Source organism: Eleutherodactylus coqui, chromosome 6 (assembly GCF_035609145.1).
Source record: "Eleutherodactylus coqui strain aEleCoq1 chromosome 6, aEleCoq1.hap1, whole genome shotgun sequence".
Classification (NCBI taxonomy): Eukaryota; Metazoa; Chordata; class Amphibia; order Anura; family Eleutherodactylidae; genus Eleutherodactylus; species Eleutherodactylus coqui.
In genome coordinates this window covers 189,229,585-189,250,259 of record NC_089842.1, presented here as the reverse complement: position 1 = coordinate 189,250,259, position 20,675 = coordinate 189,229,585, and the positions used below count along the sequence as shown (strand labels likewise).

Sequence of the window (20,675 nt, the reverse complement as noted above, 5' to 3'; positions counted from 1 at the left end):
TGTGGACACGTTAAAAAAACGCTTACTGCTGCCCTAATCCACTCCCGGCTCAATTATTGCAACTCGTTGCTGATCGGTCTCCCCTGCACCAGACTCTACCCTCTCCAATCCATCCTGAATGCGGCAGCCAGGCTATCTTCCTGTCCAGCCGCTACCCGGACGCCTCTGCCCTGTGCCAGTCACTGCACTGGCTGCCCGTTAAATACAGAATTCAATTTAAACTCGCTACCTCCATGCACAAAGCCCTCCGCAGCGCAGCGCCCCCCCATATTGCTTCCCTCATCTCAATCCATCACCCAGCCCTGGCTCTCCGCTCTGCTAATGAAACCAGACTGAGTGCCCCTTTAATTCGAACGTCTCATTCCCGCCTCCAAGACTTCTCCAGAGCAGCACCGGTCCTCTGGAACGCACTACCAAAGGCTACCTGAGCAATCCAGGACTCGCAGAACTTCAGGCGTGCTCTAAAAACGCACCTCTTCAGGGAGGCATACCGCATTCCCTAAACAAACCCCTCTGTACTCTGCCTGATAACATGCTCTCTCTCCTAGTGACTGCAATCCCTGCTAGCGATCATAAACCGCTCCTGCAGTCACACCGTTTCTGCCGTCACTAAATATCTGACCATTGTCTATGTGTGTAGCATCCCTCACTCTCCACTTTGCCATACCGTGCACATCTCCAGCCCCTTTACCTTCTGTATCACCCCACTATTCGTAGTATGTAAGCTCGTTGGAGCAGGACCCTCACCCCTATTGTATCAATCAACTGATTACTATATGTAACCGTGGTTCTGTAATTTTTGTATTTTGTCTTTCTGTATTCCCCCTGTCTATGGCGCTGCGGAATTGGTTGGCGCTATACAAATAAAGTTTATTATTATTATTTGCTGTAGCTAGGTTATAATTATTATTATGACTGTTTCCAACATAACATGGACACTGAAGGAATTGATTATGATCATGTTTATATGATGGACCTACCTCCATAGTCTTCTGCAGGTTCTGGGTGAGGCTGCACAGCTCTTGTTTCTCTTCTCCTACTCCTTTCAGACAATGTATAGTCACCTCCAGCTCCCTAAGATCACAGTGTTGTTCAGACAACAATGTAGGGCATATAGTTGCAAGAAAAAGTAAGTGAACTCTTTGGAATTACCTGGATGTCGGCAATGCTAATAAAATGTAATCTGATTGTTATCCAAGTCGCAATTATAGACAAAAACAATTAAACTAAACTAGTAATCAAACAAAACCAAACAATTATACCATTCATGTCTTAGGCCCAATGTCCACGGGCGGATTTGATTTGCGGAATTTGCACGTGGCACCCACGCATGAGATCCACAAATCAAGCCATCCATAGGCAAGCATTGGGCGTCTGTGGATTTGTTTTTATTTCATTTGCGGATGCCATGTGCAGATAAAAAAATCGCAGCATGCTCCATTTCACCGCGGATCATGCGCGGATGGGCTAGATTCAACTCTATGGAAGCTTACGATCCGCAGTGCATCCGTTAATACATTTGCGAATGTACTGCAGATTTGACGGTTACAATCAATTAGGGAGGTGGGGTTGCGGATTTTTCTACGTGGATGATCCGACCACAGTGCATCTGCGTACATTCGCACGGAAAAGACGCAACCCGTGATCTTTTGCAAGCAAGAAAATAATTAAATGATGACTCACAGTGCATCTGTTGCAGAAATCCGCATGAAAAATCTGCACATGCCATGAACATTAGGCCTAATTGAGCACACTGGGTAAATGGCCCCAGGGCAGGCAAAAAAAGGTAAGTGGCCCCTCAAATTTAATAATACACATTCCCTTTAGCAGCAATCACCTTCAACAAATTTTTCCTGTAGTCGCAAATAAGATTTACATAACATTGAAGAAGAATTTTGGCCCATTCCTCTGTATAAATGTGTTTCAGTTTCATTAAAGGGGTTGTCTCGCGGCAGCAAGAGGGGTTAAGCACTTCTGTATGGCCATATTAATGCACTTTGTAATATACATCGTGCATTAAATATGAGCCATACAGAAGTTATTCACTTACCTTCCCTGCGCTGGCATCCCCGTCTCCATGGCTCCGTCTAACTTCAGCGTCTAATCGCCCGATTAGACGCGCTTGCGCAGAAGGGTCTTCTGCCTTCGGGTCTGTCCGGCAGCAGCGGCGTTCTGGCTCCGCCCCCTTCTACGTGTCATCGCGTAGCTCTGCCCCGTCACGTGTGCCAATTCCAGCCTCCTGATTGACTGGAATCGGCACATGCGAGGGGCGGAGCTACGCAATGACGCGTAGAAGGGGGCGGAGCCAAAACGCCGTTGCTGCCGGACAGACCCAAAGGCAGAAGACCCTTCTGCACAAGCGCGTCTAATCGGGCGATTAGACGCTGAAGTTAGACGGAGCCATGGAGACGGGGACGCCAGCGCAGGGAAGGTAAGTGAATAACTTCTGTATGGCTCATATTTAATGCACGATGTATATTACAAAGTGCATTAATATGGCCATACAGAAGTGCTTAACCCCGCTTGCTGCCGCGAGACAACCCCTTTAATATTTCTGGATTCCCTTGTGTGCCCAGCCCTCTTCGGGTCATGCAAATGCATCTTGATGGGGTTACAGTCAGGACTGACTCAGCCATTCCAAAACATAGATGTGCTTTTTCAACAATTCTTTAGTTGCTTTACTTGTGTGCTTTTAGTCATTGTCTTGTTGCATCCCCCAACATTTCTTCAGCTTGAGGTCAGGGCCTTTTGCTCTTACATTCTCTTGTAATATGCTTTGATACACCTTAGAATTCATTGTTCCCTCAATGATTATCAGGTGCAAGGCCCTGAGGAAGCAAAGTAACCCCCAAAGTATGATGCTCCCTCAGCTATGCTTCACAGTTGGGATGAGGTTTTGCTGTTGGTATGCAGTGATTTTGTTTCTCTAGAGTTGTGTATTTGTACTAAAAAGTCCATTATGGAGTCAGAAGTCATTATGGCAATGAAACAACTAGCCAAAAATAAAGCATCAGACATACCGTAGATAACATACCGGCAGAGCTATTGCTGACAGTACTAGTGAAAACCATCACAGTGCTGTGCCAAGCAGTATGGGTATCCACTCAAGGGCCAGGATCTGTCTTCATCCATCTACCAAAGAAAGGCGCTTCCCAGAATTGCTCCAACTACAGAACAATAGCCCTCATTCCACATGCAAGCAAGATCATTCTTAAAATTATACAGAAAAAAAAAGACTGAGACCAGTAGTCGAGGTGGCACTCCTTGATGCACAGGAAGAATTCTGATGAGGACGCAGCACCCACGACCATATTGCAAACCTGCTATGGACCATGGAAAAACCAAAAGAATATCTACATGTGCTTCATCAACTGCATCAAGGCCTTTGACTGCAACGACCATGACAAGCTATGGTAGGCCCTATGAGAGCTGGGCGTATTGGCACATCTACTCAAGCTAATAAAATCACTTTATACCAATCAAGAAGCCACTGTAAGAACACAGTATGGGGACACAGATTGGTTTGGGATCGGCCAAGGCGTCCGACAGGGCTGCATCCTCTAATAGGATGCAGCCTATATGCAGAAGGAATCCTATGAAAAATGGACCTAGACAAATTGGAATTCGGTGTAAAAATAGGTGGCAGAAACATCAACAATGAGGTCAGAGAATGTTGTGAGACTTCATCTTCCTTGGTTCAAAGATTGACTAGGCAACAGATTTGTCTATATAGAAAAAAGAAACTGCCTCATACACAAAGAATGTGGACCGAAAAATGAAGACAGACTGAGTATATGTCAATTATATCTGTTTATTCATAACATTTCTCCACAAAGTTGTAATCACTGTTTATTCACGGCAGACAAAATAAAAACCGTTTGAATCTAAAAATTGACCAGGCTTGAGAATATATGCCAGAAATTAAACGTAGGAAAGCATTGGGGTGCAGCACAATGCTAAACATGGACAAAATCTGGAAAAGTAAGGATATCAGTATAGCAACTAAACGCAGGATAGTGCAAACCACTGTTTTCCCCATAGCCATGTATGGATGGGAAAGCTGGACTGTGAAAAAAGCTGATCCGAGGATAGATGCGTTTGAGCTGTGGTGCTGGTGAAAGCTGCTGCGTATACCCTGGACGGCGAGAGTAACAAACAGAGAAGTCCTGAATCGTATAAGACCCGATATATCACTGGAGGGCAAGATGGCCGGACTCAGACTCATGTATTTTGGCCATGTAATATAAGCAGAGTCGCTAGAAAAATCTATAATGCTTGGACAGCTCAGTGACAAAAGAAGACCTGACCGCCAAAGAAGACGATCGCTGATACTGTCAGAGCTGATACTGGCATGGATATCACACAACTGAAAGAAGCAGCACAAAACCGGAAACCCTGGAGGGAGGGAGCCTTTTTCCCAAAAGCACTGCGGAATACCCAGGTGGTCTTAGACAAACTTGAAACGGCTACAATGATTTTTTGGGGAGCAGCAACGCCTTCCTTCCATGGGCACCATTCTTCTTCAATGTTTTCCTAATAGTGGAGACATACACGGAAGTTTTTGCAGTTTGTAGAGTGTTCTGTAGGTCTTTTGCATTTACACTTGTGTTCTTTCTCATCTCTTTCAGGATTGCCCACTGTGTTTTTGGAATGATCTGAACAGGATGCCCATTCATAGAGAGAATATCAATAGTCCTCATTGTTCTCCATTTGTAGATATTTTGTCTAATTGCAGACTGATGTACACCAAGGTCTTCAGCAACACTTTCTTCGGAAGAACAGATTATTCAGTAACCAGGCTTTTTGCGCCTTTGGCTTTGGGCAAAGCACCCATGAAACCCACAGTTCAAATCCCATCTCTTTAACTGAAACTCCATTTTCAAAGAGCAACAGTAATTGGCAAAGTCATTAACACATAGAGTGGGTGAACTTTTCTCCCTGTATTGTGGATATTATTTACTCAATGTGCTCAATAAAAGACAAGAACGGTACAACTGTTTGTGTGTTATTAGTTTAGTTAGATTGTGTTTGTCAATAATTATGAATTGCATTACAAACAGAACAAATTTTATCAGCTATCAATGCTCAGGTAATTCCAAAGTGTTTACTTACTTTTTCTTGCAACTTGTATCATATTTAAGAAGAACAAAGAAAACAGAGAATGGGAACATGAGGGAATAAGTGGGGATATCAGGACTATGGTACATCAAAGGGGTTTGGGTGACAAAAAAATCACCATAGCCTCTTCACTTAGAAAAGCTAGTGTAAAAAAGTAAACCAGTACTGCTATACCCAGTGACTTTAAGACTGCTGCCTCCCTCCAGTAGAAATAAATCTGTACAATATATCTGAATGGAGCAGACGGGTACAAAGAGTGATGGTCTAGATTCAGAGGTCAAAAGCCAGAAAAGAAGCCACGGGAGAATATAGCAGAGGTAAGTATTTTTTTGTTTAACTCTTTGCAGGAGACTGGACCTTATAAATGTCCATCCACACTGGCACTTCACAGACATTTCATATGTGCAAGAAAAGTATATGAAAAAATGTGTAAAAACGCATGCATTTTAAGCATACATTTACGTTTTATTGTATTAAATTGTATGTGCGGTATATGTTTTGATATAAGAAACGTATACGTTTTTCAGTCTAAACTTTTTTTAATAAAGTTTTAAAGTTCAACATTTCTTTTCCTTAAGGTATTTGATCACAAAAAAAGTTTATGTTAAGTGTATGAAAATGTTTAAGCATACATTTCCATACTTTTCCATTGACCGCAATGCTAAAAAATAGAAAAGTATTCATTTCCACATTTTATTTTCTGGGACAGAAAAACATAGTAGACTACACTTTTCAATTCCACAAAAAAAACTGCACAAAAAAGTATGTCTTGCTAAACTTAGTCAAATATATCCATTGTGTGACTATGTCACGAGGCATATAGCCTATGCGTCTGTTAGACGTATGCTTTCATTTGTTTTTTGGAGTAAAAATATGTGTGTTTCAGGGATGTCCACATGACAGTGTGGATGGGCTCTAATGTAATTTCCTGCAGACATCCCTAGTTTAGAATGTAGAATACTAATTATGTGTTTGGTGAATTGGTAGGATTTGTGTATTGGCTTCTATAGAGTCCACAGAAGATGATAACATTAGTTTTGGTAATAGTTGTCCCTTCTTACCTACAGACATACATACATAGCTGAGTTTTTACTGTCACAAGTTACACTTAAACAGCAATAATCAGAAACTTAACTGCTTGATTTTCTCTTGCTCCTGTCTGAGCTCTTGCACAAGATCTTCAAACCGACTCTTTTCAGTCTCCAAGACCTGATTTAATTTTTCCAGTTCCTATAGAGAAATTAAAAAAAAAAAAAAGGTTAGAAATGTAGACTGAATCTACAAAATAAAATGTTACTTTTATTGCATGTCCATCTGAAAAAGTCCTTGTGTCCAACAAGGCGCCCATGTTTGGTCATCCCCCCCAATGAAGAGATTGGGAATTATGGAAACCACAAAGTACTCCACATTTACAGTTTACCTTTCCAATCCAGATTTTATTTATAGCAGAAAATGTATCACTTACCTTATAGGATGGGGTCATTTGATAAAGCTACAAGGCCGTCCTGCTCTCCATTCTGCATCTTCTCTGCCTCCCCTAAGGCCCTCATACACATTAGTTTAGTCATGCAAACGCACCCATAACGGTGGAGCCGGACAACTCTCTAATGTGTTTGAGGGTGGCTCATCTTTTCTCCAACAGCTAACATTGGATGACAGAAGAATTGGGAATGCCAAATTTCAATGTTCAATCCTTTTGTTCTCTGAGAGGTAAGATAGCGCCAAATCTGGATTAAGGGGGTTTCCAGGAATAGCATATAATGCCTTCTGTCAGTGCAGACAATGGAAACCCATCCTATGATGGAAGAATTCACATACAGTGTGGAAGGAGAAGGGAGTGGGGTTGCAGGCGGGGAAGGGGTCTAACACTACACTAATTTAAACAGTCTAACATTAGGCTCCATGCCCGCAGCCCCCTCTTCCTCCACTCTGCACATGAATTCTCCTATCCTAGGATGAGTTTCCATAGGCCTCACTGATGGCAACCATTCTATAGCATCCCTGGACAATCTGTAACTCATTAAACACACACTCAGTCGAGACAAATGTTCACGTATATAGGGAAGCCGGTGGAAGCAGCATTTGTTTGTCCAACAGTTGTTGAAGGTATATGGGCACCTTTACTGTCTACAGTCACTGTGGTCCCCCCTAATGACCTTATTGAGCCAATAAGTGTCATGCGTCAAGGAGATCGCACACTGAATAAATATACTAAGGGCCCTTTCACATGGACCGGTTATCGTTCAGCTAATCATTGGATCTCATGAAATTGAACAATAATTATTTACTGTAACCACAGCCGATTAAACGACCAACAATAATTAGTTTGTTGTTCAGTTTACGCAGGCATAAAAACCTGCTGATAATTGGCCTGTGTAAATAGGGAGTTGTTGATCTAAATGCCGGTTTACTGTGAATAGAGGCGGGTAGCCAGAAGACATCTCCGATGCGCTCCGACTCCATTCAATGAGCCATTACTGCTCCCAAGTGAAAGCAAAGGAGCGATAATCGTTGGGAGGACTGTCAGGTGCTTCAGCACTCGATAACTGTTCCGTGTAAAAGGACCCTGAAAATGTCACAGCTTTCAGCGAGGAAGATATGGTGATATAACATCCAGCTGTATGGAAATTTTATCTGCAATAAAAGGTAAGAAAATAAAGCCGTTTTTTTTTCCCCCAGTGCTTCACACCTCTTTCTGTTCTCGCTGCGAACAAAGTTCCTCTGTTTCCTCCATTAGTTTATCTGCAAGGAAAACAAATCAGAAATAAGTTGATGAACTGGCACACGTTGATAACAGTATGACGTAGACCTAGAGAAAGTTATGAATGCACTATTGTTAAATGTTTCCTTATGTACAGTTATGCTCTACTGGACCATAAATACAGTGTTATAAATGTCGCTCCACTGCTTTACACAGGTGGAGCAGGCCAGATATAGGTCCAGCCTCCGGACCCCATTTACAGTAAATAGCCAGTTGTTCATAGTTGAATGACTGCCTGTTTCAAGGGCCGACAATCACCTGGTTTTTAGCTCGGCTAAAGACCAAGCCGCTCCAACAAGTAAGCGATTTCTTGCTCAGTGCTTTGTCAGAGGCGGCTTCTACATGGGTCAATTATTGCCCAAATTAGCTGTTTCCAGTGATAATCCCCCCATCTAAAGGTACCTTTATAGTGCTTCCTAATTCCATAGTTTATTTGTATAGCGAATAACAATGTTTGTAAAGTGTTAAAGTGCTTTTACACGGAATGATTATCATTTGGATTCCCGCGATCTAGCAAGAATCTGAACAATTATCGTTTAGTGTAAATGCATGCACAACTAAACAACGAATGAGAACTTGTTCGCTTTTTGTTTTTGTTCATTTTCTGCATGCAGAAAACTGGATGGATTGTTCCGTATAAACAGGCAGTCGTTCACTTATGAGTGAATGGAAGTGGGCGGGCCGAAATGATCGGCGTGCAAGTCAGACATCTGACTCTTTTAAGAGTCCCATACATGCACTCTCCCATAGACTTGTATAGGAGAGCACATGCACGGATTTTACTGGGTTACATTGTTGGATTGTGGGAGTGAACAGGTATAAAAAATACATCACCCAAGCCCCTGTCAAGTCCTCTAAAGGCTCTATAACATTTCATTTACTGACAGGAGCCTTTTAAGGCTATGTTGACGTATACATTATAAATCCCATTTTTTTGTTTCATCATAGAAGCAGAAAAACGGAATTCAAGCTGTGACAAACACAAACAACACCCAATGGACCCCACTGACTTATAATGAGGTCCATCGGGTTCTGTCATGATGTGCGTCCTTTTATAGGAAAAAGAGTGCTGACATAAACTGCAACAGAGCCTTCAAGCAGAGCATTCAATGCAAATTTGAACAGACCTTAAAGGGCCTTTTACAGACAAAGAAGATCACTCAAAATATGTTTTTTTGAGCGATCATTTTGCATACACTACTAATTGGTACTAATGCCAATTAGAAGCTTATTAATGCGTGTGAGCCGCTGGGAGCTATATTCAGAGAACAGTGGGTGGTCTGTTCTCTGAATACATTCCCTTGGTTCTGCCATGGGGCTGACAACTGAGGCAATGTTATCAGCGCTCCCTGCGAAGAACACAGCGTTATGTCCCTGCTATCGACTATTCTACCGAACAATGGATTTTAGGCCGAAAAGTGAAAGATGGGCACATTTACGCGCGATAAATGGCTTTTGAGCGATAATCGTTGTGCGTAAAAGGGCCTTAAGAATTTGGAATTGCAACAATTGTGGTAAACATGTTGTAGTAAATTTACCACTGTGTTTTATAATACCTTATATTTTTAAAAACAAACTAACCAAAATATTCTTGTCTCTCCTTGGCAAGCTGTAGGCCCTGAGCCTCAAGGCTCTCAATCATTGCCTCACCAAGCTGGGCGTTCTGCCAGGTCCTATGAGGAAAAGCAATATGCATTAGCACAATTAGAACTTGGGGTCTACCACTGCCAAATCAAGGTAGCTGCTACCCGACATATCGCACAATGGGACAGATATATCGAGCAGGGATATGGCAGAAGACTGAGTATCCCAGAGGATGCAAAGTGTTGAGGAACTGTCTAGAGCTAGGAAACAGATGACAAGATAAATCACAGCTGGGATCTGGTTGGTAACAACAACCCCTTCATGTCTTTGTGCACCAGCTTGCAGAAATAATCCTCACTCAAAGGGTATTTTGTGATTCTATGTAAATAATATATAATAGAAATTTTTTTAATGCACTTTGTTTCACCATTTTTACAATCTCTGCTATCAGTGAATGGAAGCATTATTGACATTCAAGGGCTGAAAACTGCCCTGAGTATATGCAACTAACACCTCTTTGAGGTTTGTGCATTACAAGACGCACAAATATGAACCCCATTCTTTGAGCGATGTAAAAAAAATTGCAGCATGTCCTATCTTTTTGCATTCCTTGGAAAGCATTGCCCACTGTTTTCAATGGGACAGTAAAACATATTACATGCCGTGCAATGTGCATGCGAGGTTTCCCATTGAAAACAATGGGAATCCCTTGCCAATTTTCCGAGGTGGGTGAAATCTGTGGCGGAGGATTGCTACTTTACTGAAGTGATGAGGCGTTTTTGCCAGAAAAACGTTTTGCATCAGCGTGATAACGCACGATAGTGAGCGTGATATCGGTCCGAGTTTCTCAGCCCGATATTAGGCTCGCCTGTGTGTAGGTAGTCTAAGGCATCTTTCACACGACCATATGCGGCTAAAAAACGCATTAATGAAGAATAGCCGCGATCAAGTCCCAATCTTAATTAACGTTTTCTCTTCTATTCACAAAGGCGACTGCGGCATATCGGCACACAATAAACTGCAGTGTGGAAATCCCTCGGTCGGCAGAAATCCTCAGAATGACTGCTAATGTTTAAATAGAGCCAGCTGTCTCCTTTTCCCAGCACTGGTCGCAGCTAAACTCTCTCCCCCTCCCGTTTTTGTAGCTCCCATAGAAGTCCATGGGCGCTTCCAGTGTATCTCGTCAAAAGATTCAAGCAGGTGGCACACGGCCAGCCCAAGATACAAAAATGTAATAAGAGGCCTCTTATTACATTTGATGCATCTTACTCTATCATCCCTTATCTAAGACTGGCATCTAAAACACCAGATAAATGTAACTCTAATTGCAGCATTCTCTTCTTCAAAGTCTAACAGATGTCTAAATTTCCATCTAGAATGTTTTTTTCATTCACTGACCGCCAACAGAGATCTTAAAAACAAATGAGGAATTGAAATACAAACAAATTTGAATGTTTAGTAAATCTATGCCCCATCATTGTGCATAATTGTCACTACTGAAGCCACTTGGGATGTGTGCAGTGATTGTAGGTCCTTCCGACACTTGGTGTGTCCTGCGGTGTCAGAGAAGCCTTTACTGTAAACAACCAACCATTCACATTAGTGGCATTTTAGTTGAAGTATTGACAGATTTCCAGTAAAAGAGCGGTAACAAAGGGGGTTATGCTCTCTCCAGAGCCCTTCAATCTGGAAATCATGTACATTTCCATTTTACTGTAATCAATACTAAATTAAAAAGTGAAAACAGAAGCTGCCCATTAATAAAGATCAATGGTTTTTCCACAGTCATAAACACTATTTCTATTGCCGAGGAGTTTCCTTGCTGAAAACAGGCGCTGTATGACCAATCATTGACTGAAACTACTTTTGAGGCATGGGGTAGGGTTAGACTACTTCCACAATAAATTTCTGTAATCTGTTTAACGTATGCACCAAGAAGGCTCCCGGGACATTTGTCAAACAGAACCATAGGTCCATGTTCATTGTACGGAAACCCTTTTAGCCTCTGTTCTGTTATATTATTGGGATCGGTGGGTGAGACCCTGCTAATCAGACTTTTATTACCTATCCTATAGACAGATGATGGTACAACCCCTTTAACAGATACCTCATGAGCTTTTAAATAGTTTTCCATTAGATATCCATTAACCCCTTGAGTGGCGGGTTTCCTACCACCCTGTCAGACCCACCAGGGCAGGTTTTTTAAATGGTTTAATCATTAAATTTCAATTAATTTTGCAGTTGCGTTCCAAGAGCCATAACTTTTTCATTTTTCCATTGACCAGGCCATATGAGGGCTTGTTTTTTGCGGGACAAGTTGTACTTTTTGATGGCATCATTTTTGGGTATATATAATGTATTGCATAACTTTTGTAAAAACATTTGTAGGGAGATTAGGGGAAAAAAAGAAATTCTGCCATTTGCTTTTTGGATTTCATTTTTACGGCATTCAACATGCAGAATAAATAATGTGATAACGTTATTCTCTGAGTGACACGATTCCGGCAATATCAAGTTTATACAGTTTTTATGTTTCAGGGAGGAAAAAAAGAAATGGGGAAAAAAGAAAAAAAGGGGCCATGTCATTAAGAGGTTAAATAATGTACCAACTTCCTTCTCTGGGTCATTACGACGCACGGATACCACATGTGTGATTTTATTTTACCTTTTTTTACAAAGTAAAGGGAGACAATTGTTTTTATTTTTATTTATTTTTATAATTTTTTAACTTTTTTTTTTTTTACTTTTTTTTATTTTTGGCCCTTTAGGGGACTTCCACAGGGACCTATCAGGACCCCCTGATCACTTTCCAGGGGTCCAATGGTGACAGCCCTTTACATGCTGCAGTCACAGCCCTTTACATGCTGCAGTCACATAGACTGCAGCATGTAAAGGGTTAACACAGCAGAGATGAGAGGTTTTCTCTGATCTCTGCTGTAAGAGCTGGTGCCTGCTTGTCCTCTGACAGCCAAGCACCAGCTCTCCCTGCCACAGAGATCATCAGCTTGCTTCTGACAAGCCGATGGTCTCTATGGCAACCTATAAACAAAGCAGGAGATTTAGAAGCAGGAGATTGCCGGCATATCGGCAATATCTTCTGCTTCTCAATGTCCTGCTTTGTTCTCTGTGGGACTGTGCAGGCAGAGCACACTGCCACAGCTTGTGGCAGTGTGCTCTGCAGCTCCCATAGTGATACATAGCCCGGAAATCTTCTGGGCTATATCGCTATGAGCAGTGGAGCTCGTCCCGGAAAATTTCCGGGCGTGCCACTCAAGGGGTTAATGGATACCACTATAGCCTATGGGTGATGGTTCTGTTACACAGATGACTAAACTGTGACATTCATCACTCATAGGCTAAAATGGAATCCGTTTAACAGATAGATTTTTTACAGGATGCCATTATATCCAATAGGTGGCAGATGCCACTGTCCGACATCCGGCACAACCTCCGTTAAACATATACATTCGGAAGCTTTTCTGGTCCATACATTTAACAGGATCCATTAACAAAGTGTGAGAAAAGCCTTAATTTAAGCAGCATTCACACCTCGTGGTTTTTCCAATGTTTTTGAACCACAGCAAAAATCTTCATGCATTTTGAAAATCGCATGCCTTTTTTATTCTGTGGTTCAAAAGCGCAGCAAAAAACTCCAAGTGTGAACGCAGCCTTATCTGGCCACAGTAATCTGGATTTGATCATTGGTTGAAGCTGGTGAAAAAATCTGTAATTGCAAAAATAATTACTGTGTAAGCCGTCTAGACAAAATGAATAAATCTGGAACCAAAAATGATCCAACCTGGTAATTCTAATCAATCTAAAGCTGCGATTGGATTGTAAACTCCATTATGCGGAATAAGACTTTTTTAAAATCAATTTGTTCATTTTTATTTTTGGGCAGGACAAAAGCAGAAAAAAATGATTATACTTACACTTTGCCAGATTCATGCAGCATTTCCAGCCATTGACTTTGCTCAGTCTCAGACTCTGCTGCCAGCAGGATGTTCCCCTGCAGAGGACAATGAGAGAGCTGCAGTGCTTGGAAACAGCATATTCTAGCAGAAGCAGTGAACATACCCTCATCGGGGCTGAAAATAACTGCTTGTCTGTACATATTTACCACTGTCCAAAATCATATATAACTGTGAGAAAGTATCTTAACTGACAAGGGTAAATCCCTTCCTCTATGTGAAGTGTGAACTTATACAGTGCTCCCCTCTTCAAGGGGTACACTGCCTTTAAAAGGTTCAAGGGGGCAATATAAGAGCCTCCTGCACAATTGGACCCCACTATGATTTTGGCTCCCTCCCATGCGTATTATACTGCTGCACACAGGGGAGTAGCTAAAGGCTCATGGGCCTGGGTGCAAAAGTTTATCTTGGGGCCCCCCAACATCTTTTAACCCCTTAATGGAGAGGCGTAACTTAAAGGGGTTGTCCCGCGCCGAAACGGGTTTGTTTTTTTTCAATAGGCCCCCCGTTCGGCGCGAGACAAACCCAATGCATGTGTTAAAAAAAAAAAACCGTTTAGTACTTACCCGAATCCCTGCGCTGCAGCGACTTCTTCCTTACCTTAGCAAGATGGCCGCCGGGATCTTCACCCACGATGCACCGCGGGTCTTCTCCGATGGTGCACCGTGGGCTCTGTGCGGTCCATTGCCGATTCCAGCCTCCTGATTGGCTGGAATCGGCACACGTGACGGGGCGGAGCTACGAGGACCAGCTCTCCGGCACGAGCGGCCCCATTCACCAGGGAGAAGACCGGACTGCGCAAGCGCGTCTAATCGGGCGATTAGACGCTGAAATTAGACGGCACCATGGAGACGAGGACGCTAGCAACGGAACAGGTAAGTGAATAACGTCTGTATGGCTCATAATTAATGCACGATGTACATTACAAAGTGCATTAATATGGCCATACAGAAGTGTATAACCCCACTTGCTTTCGCGGGACAACCCCTTTAAGCTCCTGGGCCCCAATGCAAAACCTGTAACAGGGCCCCCATCTATAATGCTTTATTCATAGTACTGGGCTCCCTATATGGAGAGGAGAGGCCTTATGGGCCCCCTAAGGGTCCAGGGACTGGATGCAACTGCATCCTCTATAGTTACGCCAGTGGCTGCATACCTTTACTATTAACTTGCTGTGTGAGATTATTAAGGAAGAAACTTAAGAGATGCACCTAACTGGAAATACTTGGCAGTAAAATAAGTGGAAGTTTTTGACTTGCTACCACTAACCAAAGACGACACAGAGTTACTAATGGACAAGCAAAAAGACTGCTTGCACATATTCACAAGAACATAACATGTTTTTAGGAGATAAAGCCCCCTGTATATTATTTTAAGGCTTCTGTTTGTTATCAAGAATTTTTTTTATATTTACAGGTTCTGATCATTCAGATCTCTTACCAAAATTGATCGCCCCGCCGTAGAAGCATAAAAGCAACTTCAATACACAGGATACATCTGCTTACATTATCCTCATTTGTAGCCTGCTATGAATAAGTGCTCGTCGTCTGCAGCGGTTAAGCAGATGTATCCTGCGTGATGAAGTTGTTTTTATCCCTGTCTCTGCTTGTTAACGTGAAGGAATAAAGAACTACGGTTCACAGATGATCTAAGTGTTGCTGACCTTGAAGTCCGTGTGTTCAGTGCAATTGTATAGAAGAAACTAAGACAGCACCACTCATCCGAGAGCAATAATAGATGTCGCTAGTCTCGTTCTAAGGCCGGATTCACACAAACATATTTGCGCGTAATATGTAGAAAATGGAACCCATTGATTTCAGTGGGTTTGCTCATACGCACATATTCAGCGGGCCCAATTACGTTGTGTAAAAAATACACAGCATGTTCTATTTTCCTGCGCATTTTGCACAAGGAAAGAACACATCTTGAACTCATTAAACTAATTGGCCATTTCAATGGAATTGGTGCGTGTTGTTGGCACATGCAAAAAGTACAGTAAAAAAAACACAGTTGCTTGCACAAATACACAACGCCCGATGCGCAAAAATGTGCATACGCTTGTGTGAATCCGGCCTTATTGAGAAGGCGTCATAGTAAGATAAATGCTGTACATACATGGAAATCTTCATGTGAGATCTTTATGGCAAACGGCATCCCAGGTTCTTCTTTAGCATCCACCCTGCAGCCACTTAGGGGTATCACTCCCTAGGAAAAGACCACATGTTATCCTGAAAGCATTCAGTGATCTATACATAAACTTCTGTCAATTCTATTTGTGTTTTGCTATTATAAAGTACAATATGAAAGCTTGTCTGACCAATGATCATAAACGACTTAGATGACTTGTAATATCCTTAGAATCACCTTGCATGGAATGACACCCTTCAACATTGATCGCCAGCTGTGTGAGACATGTCGCGAAGGTGTCAGGGATGTGACAAATGTGAGTTCATGGGTGCAACAGTTCTAAGAAGGCTGAATGTCATGTTAGAATGGACCAAAGGAGCCTCAGTCACGCGCCAGCTGATCCGACAACGTGACTGTGTGAGTGGAGCAAGTGTTTATGGAGAACCGCTGATTGACTGTGGAAGAGATTTCCTGCAAAGTCGGCATTTCTGTAGGATCTGTGCACACTAAGATGTGGAAAGTTTCTCGAATCCATCAAGACGGCGCTCCTACTCATCAAGCGACCTTATTCAGGGGTTTCTTCATGACAACAACTTTGAAGTGGTTCCTCATGCTCCCTATTCACCTGACCTAGCGACGTTTTAGCTTTTTACAATGATGAAGGACGTTCTTCATGGCCACAGGTTTACCAGTTGTGCTGCTCTTGCATTAGCAACCTTCCAGTAGGCAAAACAGACTCCTAAAAAAACAGTGGGTGCGGCCATTCAATCACAGTGTCAACGTTGTGGAAAATCTGTACGTCATAAGGGGGATTATGTTGAGAAGTGACAAGACTTTCAGACCTTAGAACTTGAAAGCACCTCGTACATATCTGTCAGCCCTCCTATGACTCCATATCTAAGGGAAGCATAGGGTAGTGGAAGAGACGCTCAATTCTGGGATATATCATTTTCTGTAATGCAATTTTGTATTTTTATATACAATTGCTGCCAGAGAAAGCCTGTCTGGCTTCACTTCATCCACCCTGAGTGATTGACACCTCTCTCTGGTATATAAACTCATACTGAAAAAACTATCAATTATTCTATGTAGGCGGGTCAAAGCAGGACTCACAGGCTTTCTCTAGGAGTCCTGGAGCATTTAAAGGGAACCTGTTCTAAAGGGAACATGGCGGCTGATCTGTTAGCAGAAGGATGAGCTGAGCAGATGGATATATAGTTTTACGGGTAAAGATGCAGTACAAAATGTATTGATTTAAATTTTCAGAACAGACGAAGAAGTGATTTTAATCAATAAGTTATACAGAATCTTTCCCCATAAATCTATATACAATCTGCTCAGCTCCTCCTGCTCTATAACATGATGCCAGTAGATCGCTGATGACATGCTCCCTTTAAATAGCTTTCTACCCAAAAATACTGACAATAAGATATTAGGTTTCAAAGCTCAGCATCCCTCCCCTCTGTCCAATGCTGCCCTCAAATTAGAAACCTGGGAGATCTGTTATAAGAAAAGTAGAATTGCCCTAATTACACTAACCATCACTATTTATATCAGTCACCTACATATCAAAAGATTTAGGGTTCTTTCACACGGGCTTGATTTTATTGCAGTATAGGCTTGACAAAAGAATTGTGGCTAAACTGCAGTAAAAATCACGTGAATGGGCAATTTTGTCATGCACAGAAGACCCGAGCTTCATGCGGGTGAAAATAGTGCATTTACTGGAACAGCATAATGATTTTAAAAAGTGCAGCTGCTCCAGGAGCAGAGAAAGATGAAGCCCCGCAGGACTTTGGTATTTCCCGATAGCATGGAGAGTGTGGGGATGGGGCAACAGGGGATTAACCCATAGCAGGGAGAGAGAAAGTGGGGCTATGGGGATCCCCAAGGGATATCCCCATAGTGCAGAGAAATAGGGGGCAGGACTACAGGGGATCCCCGAGGGATATCCCCATAGTGCAGAAAGAGTGGGTAGGTCTAGAGAGAGGGCGGGGCTAGATGGCTTCTCACAGGGATTCCCCATGACCCTCTATCCGCGCCCTCTCCCCCCATGCTCTCGGGGGGAAGCCCTCTAACCACACACCCCTCTCTCTCCCCACTGTTTGGAAATCCCTTAGGGAACCAGCTGCTGGGGAGAGAGGTGGAGCGAGTCCCCTGCTGCCCCCCTTTCCTGCTACTGGGGAATTGCCCAGCAGCGGGGCTGGAGGAATTCCCTGCTGCCTACAGCAGGGCATTTAAAACTTGCTGCCCAGTAGCACATTTTAAATGTCCCGCTGTAAACTCCTGTTATTCCCTGTGGGGAATAAGGGAACCCACGGGGAGATAAATGGAACCCTCTGGGCTTTCCCTCAACCCAGCGGGGACTAACAGGAGTTTACAGCAATACATTTAAAATGGGCTTCTGGGTTCAGCGGAGCTGCTGCTATCTGGAATTCCCTCAGTCAGCAGAAATGCTCCTAATGACTTGCAGTTAGAGAAGAGCGAGCGTACTCGCTACGGCAAATTACTTGAGCGAATATTGCCTTTTCGAGTACCTGTCCGCTCGTCTCAAAAGATTCGGGGGGCGGGGAGCGTCGGGGGAGAGCGGGGAGGAACGGGGGGGGGGGGAGAGATTTCTCTCTCCCCCCTGCTCACTCCCGCAACTCACCGCTCACCCCCGCCAGCACTCGAATCTTTTGAGACGAGCGGGCAGGTACTCGCAAAAGGCAATACTCACTCGAGTAATTTGCCATATTGAGTACGCTCGCTCATCTCTACTTGCAATATTCTTTTCCGAGCGTCTGACACAGCTAAACTCCAGCTCCCATATGAGTTTATGGAGCCTCCTGCGCATCACGCACCAAAGAGAGGTCAGGTCCTATCTTTTCACACAGCGCGGACCTTTGATGCGTGCATTGAAGTCACGCATGTGCTATCTTTTTAAGCTGCGAGTTTTTTGCGCTTCTAAAATTTCTTCATCTAAACGTTTCTATAGGAAACCATTGGTTCTAATAGACGTGTTTTTTTACATGCCTATTCTGTGTGAAAACAATGCCCGTGTGAAAGAGCTCTTACATGTATAGTTGTATACACATTTTACCAAGCGCTGATGACTATAACACCTGACAAATGATGCATCATACATAGTCAGACCTTAGTATATTTTTGCGTATGGTTGAATAGATCACAGTATGTCAATGTGTGCAAATGACACAATGGACTAACATTAATGACAGTAAAACATTGAGATTTCTAGCTGTAGTTATGGGTCTCTCAGTAGCTAGCAATACTTACCTTGGGGTGTATATTAAAATATCTGTTGCTTTCAAAGTTTCGTCTTTCGTTCTCTGCATAATAAAGTAGAAAGCTGTCCTTTATTATAAAAAACCTGTAACAAGTAGAAATGTGCATCTCAATTTACTGATCCTGTGCCAGAACTCTTATTAAAAATAGGGCTAAATCTTAATTTCACATCAATTGCTAGCAGAGAAGTGATGGCATACTAACAGCGTGCTTTGTATTAGAACGGCAAATACTGCATCTCATAACTTATCTTACCTCTTGGACCATTTGGCAGAATTTCTTCCAAAGGGTCTTTTCCACAGTACGCCCAGCAGCTGCACCTTGGTTCTAATATCCAAATTATCCGTGTCAGTGTGGTCCATGGATGGAGATGGAGAAACAGAGCTTGATTTAGAGGTGAACATCTTCCTTCAGGCGTGGTCCTAACTAAGGCTGCCAGAGGACAATCGGATGTTATGGCCTGGATGGGAGGGTGGGAGAGGATGCAGGCAGAAAGGGAGGGGGAGCAAAGTAAAGGGAGGCAGAATGAGAACTGACCGAATAAAAGAACTCATGAAACGGAGTTAAAAATGAATGCTAGAAGCAATTGCACTGTGGGTGTTATTATATAATAAAGCAATAATTAGAAGCATGAACTGGAGAGAGGCAGACGGGGTAGAGGAGAGTGATGGGAAGCTTCTACTTTCAATCAATAGCTGCTCTGCTGAGTCAATACATGCCTCTGTAAATGAAAGTTCATGGCCATCTCTGATCATTTGTCTAATGACACAAAAAGCCAGGAGCCAGCAATCAGCTTGGAGGAGAGAGGGCCGTCTGTCCCCACGGTCCAGTGTCTTCAAATGCACTATAGTCACTACATCCAAGTTACTGCTGCCCTGACCTCCTTTACAGGGTTTTCAGTGCTCATTATTAATCTACTTGTCAGTAACATCAATTTACAGCTCACAGAACCTCAGCAGTCTTCAGTTTATTCCTTCTGACTTTGTTATAAAGGTGTCAAACACTTTAGAGATTCCCTCTGCAAGGGGTAAGGCTTGGACTAGATGAGAAACTGAAGTCATTTCTGTAATCTGAGCCAGCAGTGTGGCACAAAGCATGTACCATATGTATATATACTCTGATACGTCTTGCGTAATATTGTTATTTGTATTACTGCATTTGCAGGAAGATTCAAAAGCTTTGCAAATAAAAATCAAATTCCGCATCCAATTTTACAATAGTACATACAAAACCAAGTTATGTCCAACAGCTTTAGGGTTGTTTTACACCTGCGCTGGGGATTTCATTTTCTTGCTCCATAAGGGCAGCAGCAAAGGGGAATCCCCACTGCTGAAAGCTTCCGTCTCTGGACAGAACCGAACATAGTAACATAGTATGAGTACTGTTGTATTATGTTGCCACTGGCAGTTAGGGGTGGAGACATAATTCAGCTGGGTTGATGCCCCTAGTTAGTGATTGGCTGTCCCCGCTGCCCTGTCGGCTCTGATTGTCTTGCCTGTCCCTGCTGCCCTCTCGGCTCTGAAGTGCTGTGCAGACACAGATCGGTGCCCCACCGCCGGCAACACTGTTCTTACCTCTGGCCAGGCCACTGCCGGCAACACTGTTCCGCCCCTGTGCTGTAGTGCCCCTTACCACACTCGATGAGGCGGTTCCAACGCTCTCTGCACTTTCAGGGGATGCGATCGTTGACGGTTACTCCGCTCCACTGCCTCCGCTCCCTATAGCAGCTGTTACCGACGCCGCTGCCGAGAGGTGGATGGGGAGAGAAATAGCCCTCAGTGGCCGCATCTCCCACCACTCCGCGCTCCCTTCCACAGCTGTCAGGGACG

General features: G+C 43.2%; 1 protein-coding gene across 1 annotated transcript in view; it reads right to left on the bottom strand.

The window, feature by feature from the left end:
* PLEKHD1 (pleckstrin homology and coiled-coil domain containing D1) overlaps positions 1 to 19,259 on the bottom strand; it is a 61,745-nt gene extending 42,486 nt beyond the window's left edge. The window contains exons 1-8 of the mRNA XM_066608495.1: positions 19,102 to 19,259; positions 18,838 to 18,931; positions 15,550 to 15,639; positions 13,396 to 13,472; positions 9,461 to 9,552; positions 7,808 to 7,860; positions 6,254 to 6,348; positions 981 to 1,074 (exon numbers count right to left, since the gene is read on the bottom strand). Coding sequence (XP_066464592.1) covers positions 981 to 1,074; positions 6,254 to 6,348; positions 7,808 to 7,860; positions 9,461 to 9,552; positions 13,396 to 13,472; positions 15,550 to 15,639; positions 18,838 to 18,931; positions 19,102 to 19,250 — 744 coding nt within the window. The 5' untranslated portion in view covers positions 19,251 to 19,259. The remainder of the gene's footprint in view (positions 1 to 980; positions 1,075 to 6,253; positions 6,349 to 7,807; positions 7,861 to 9,460; positions 9,553 to 13,395; positions 13,473 to 15,549; positions 15,640 to 18,837; positions 18,932 to 19,101) is intronic.
* Positions 19,260 to 20,675: the final 1,416 nt, after the last annotated feature.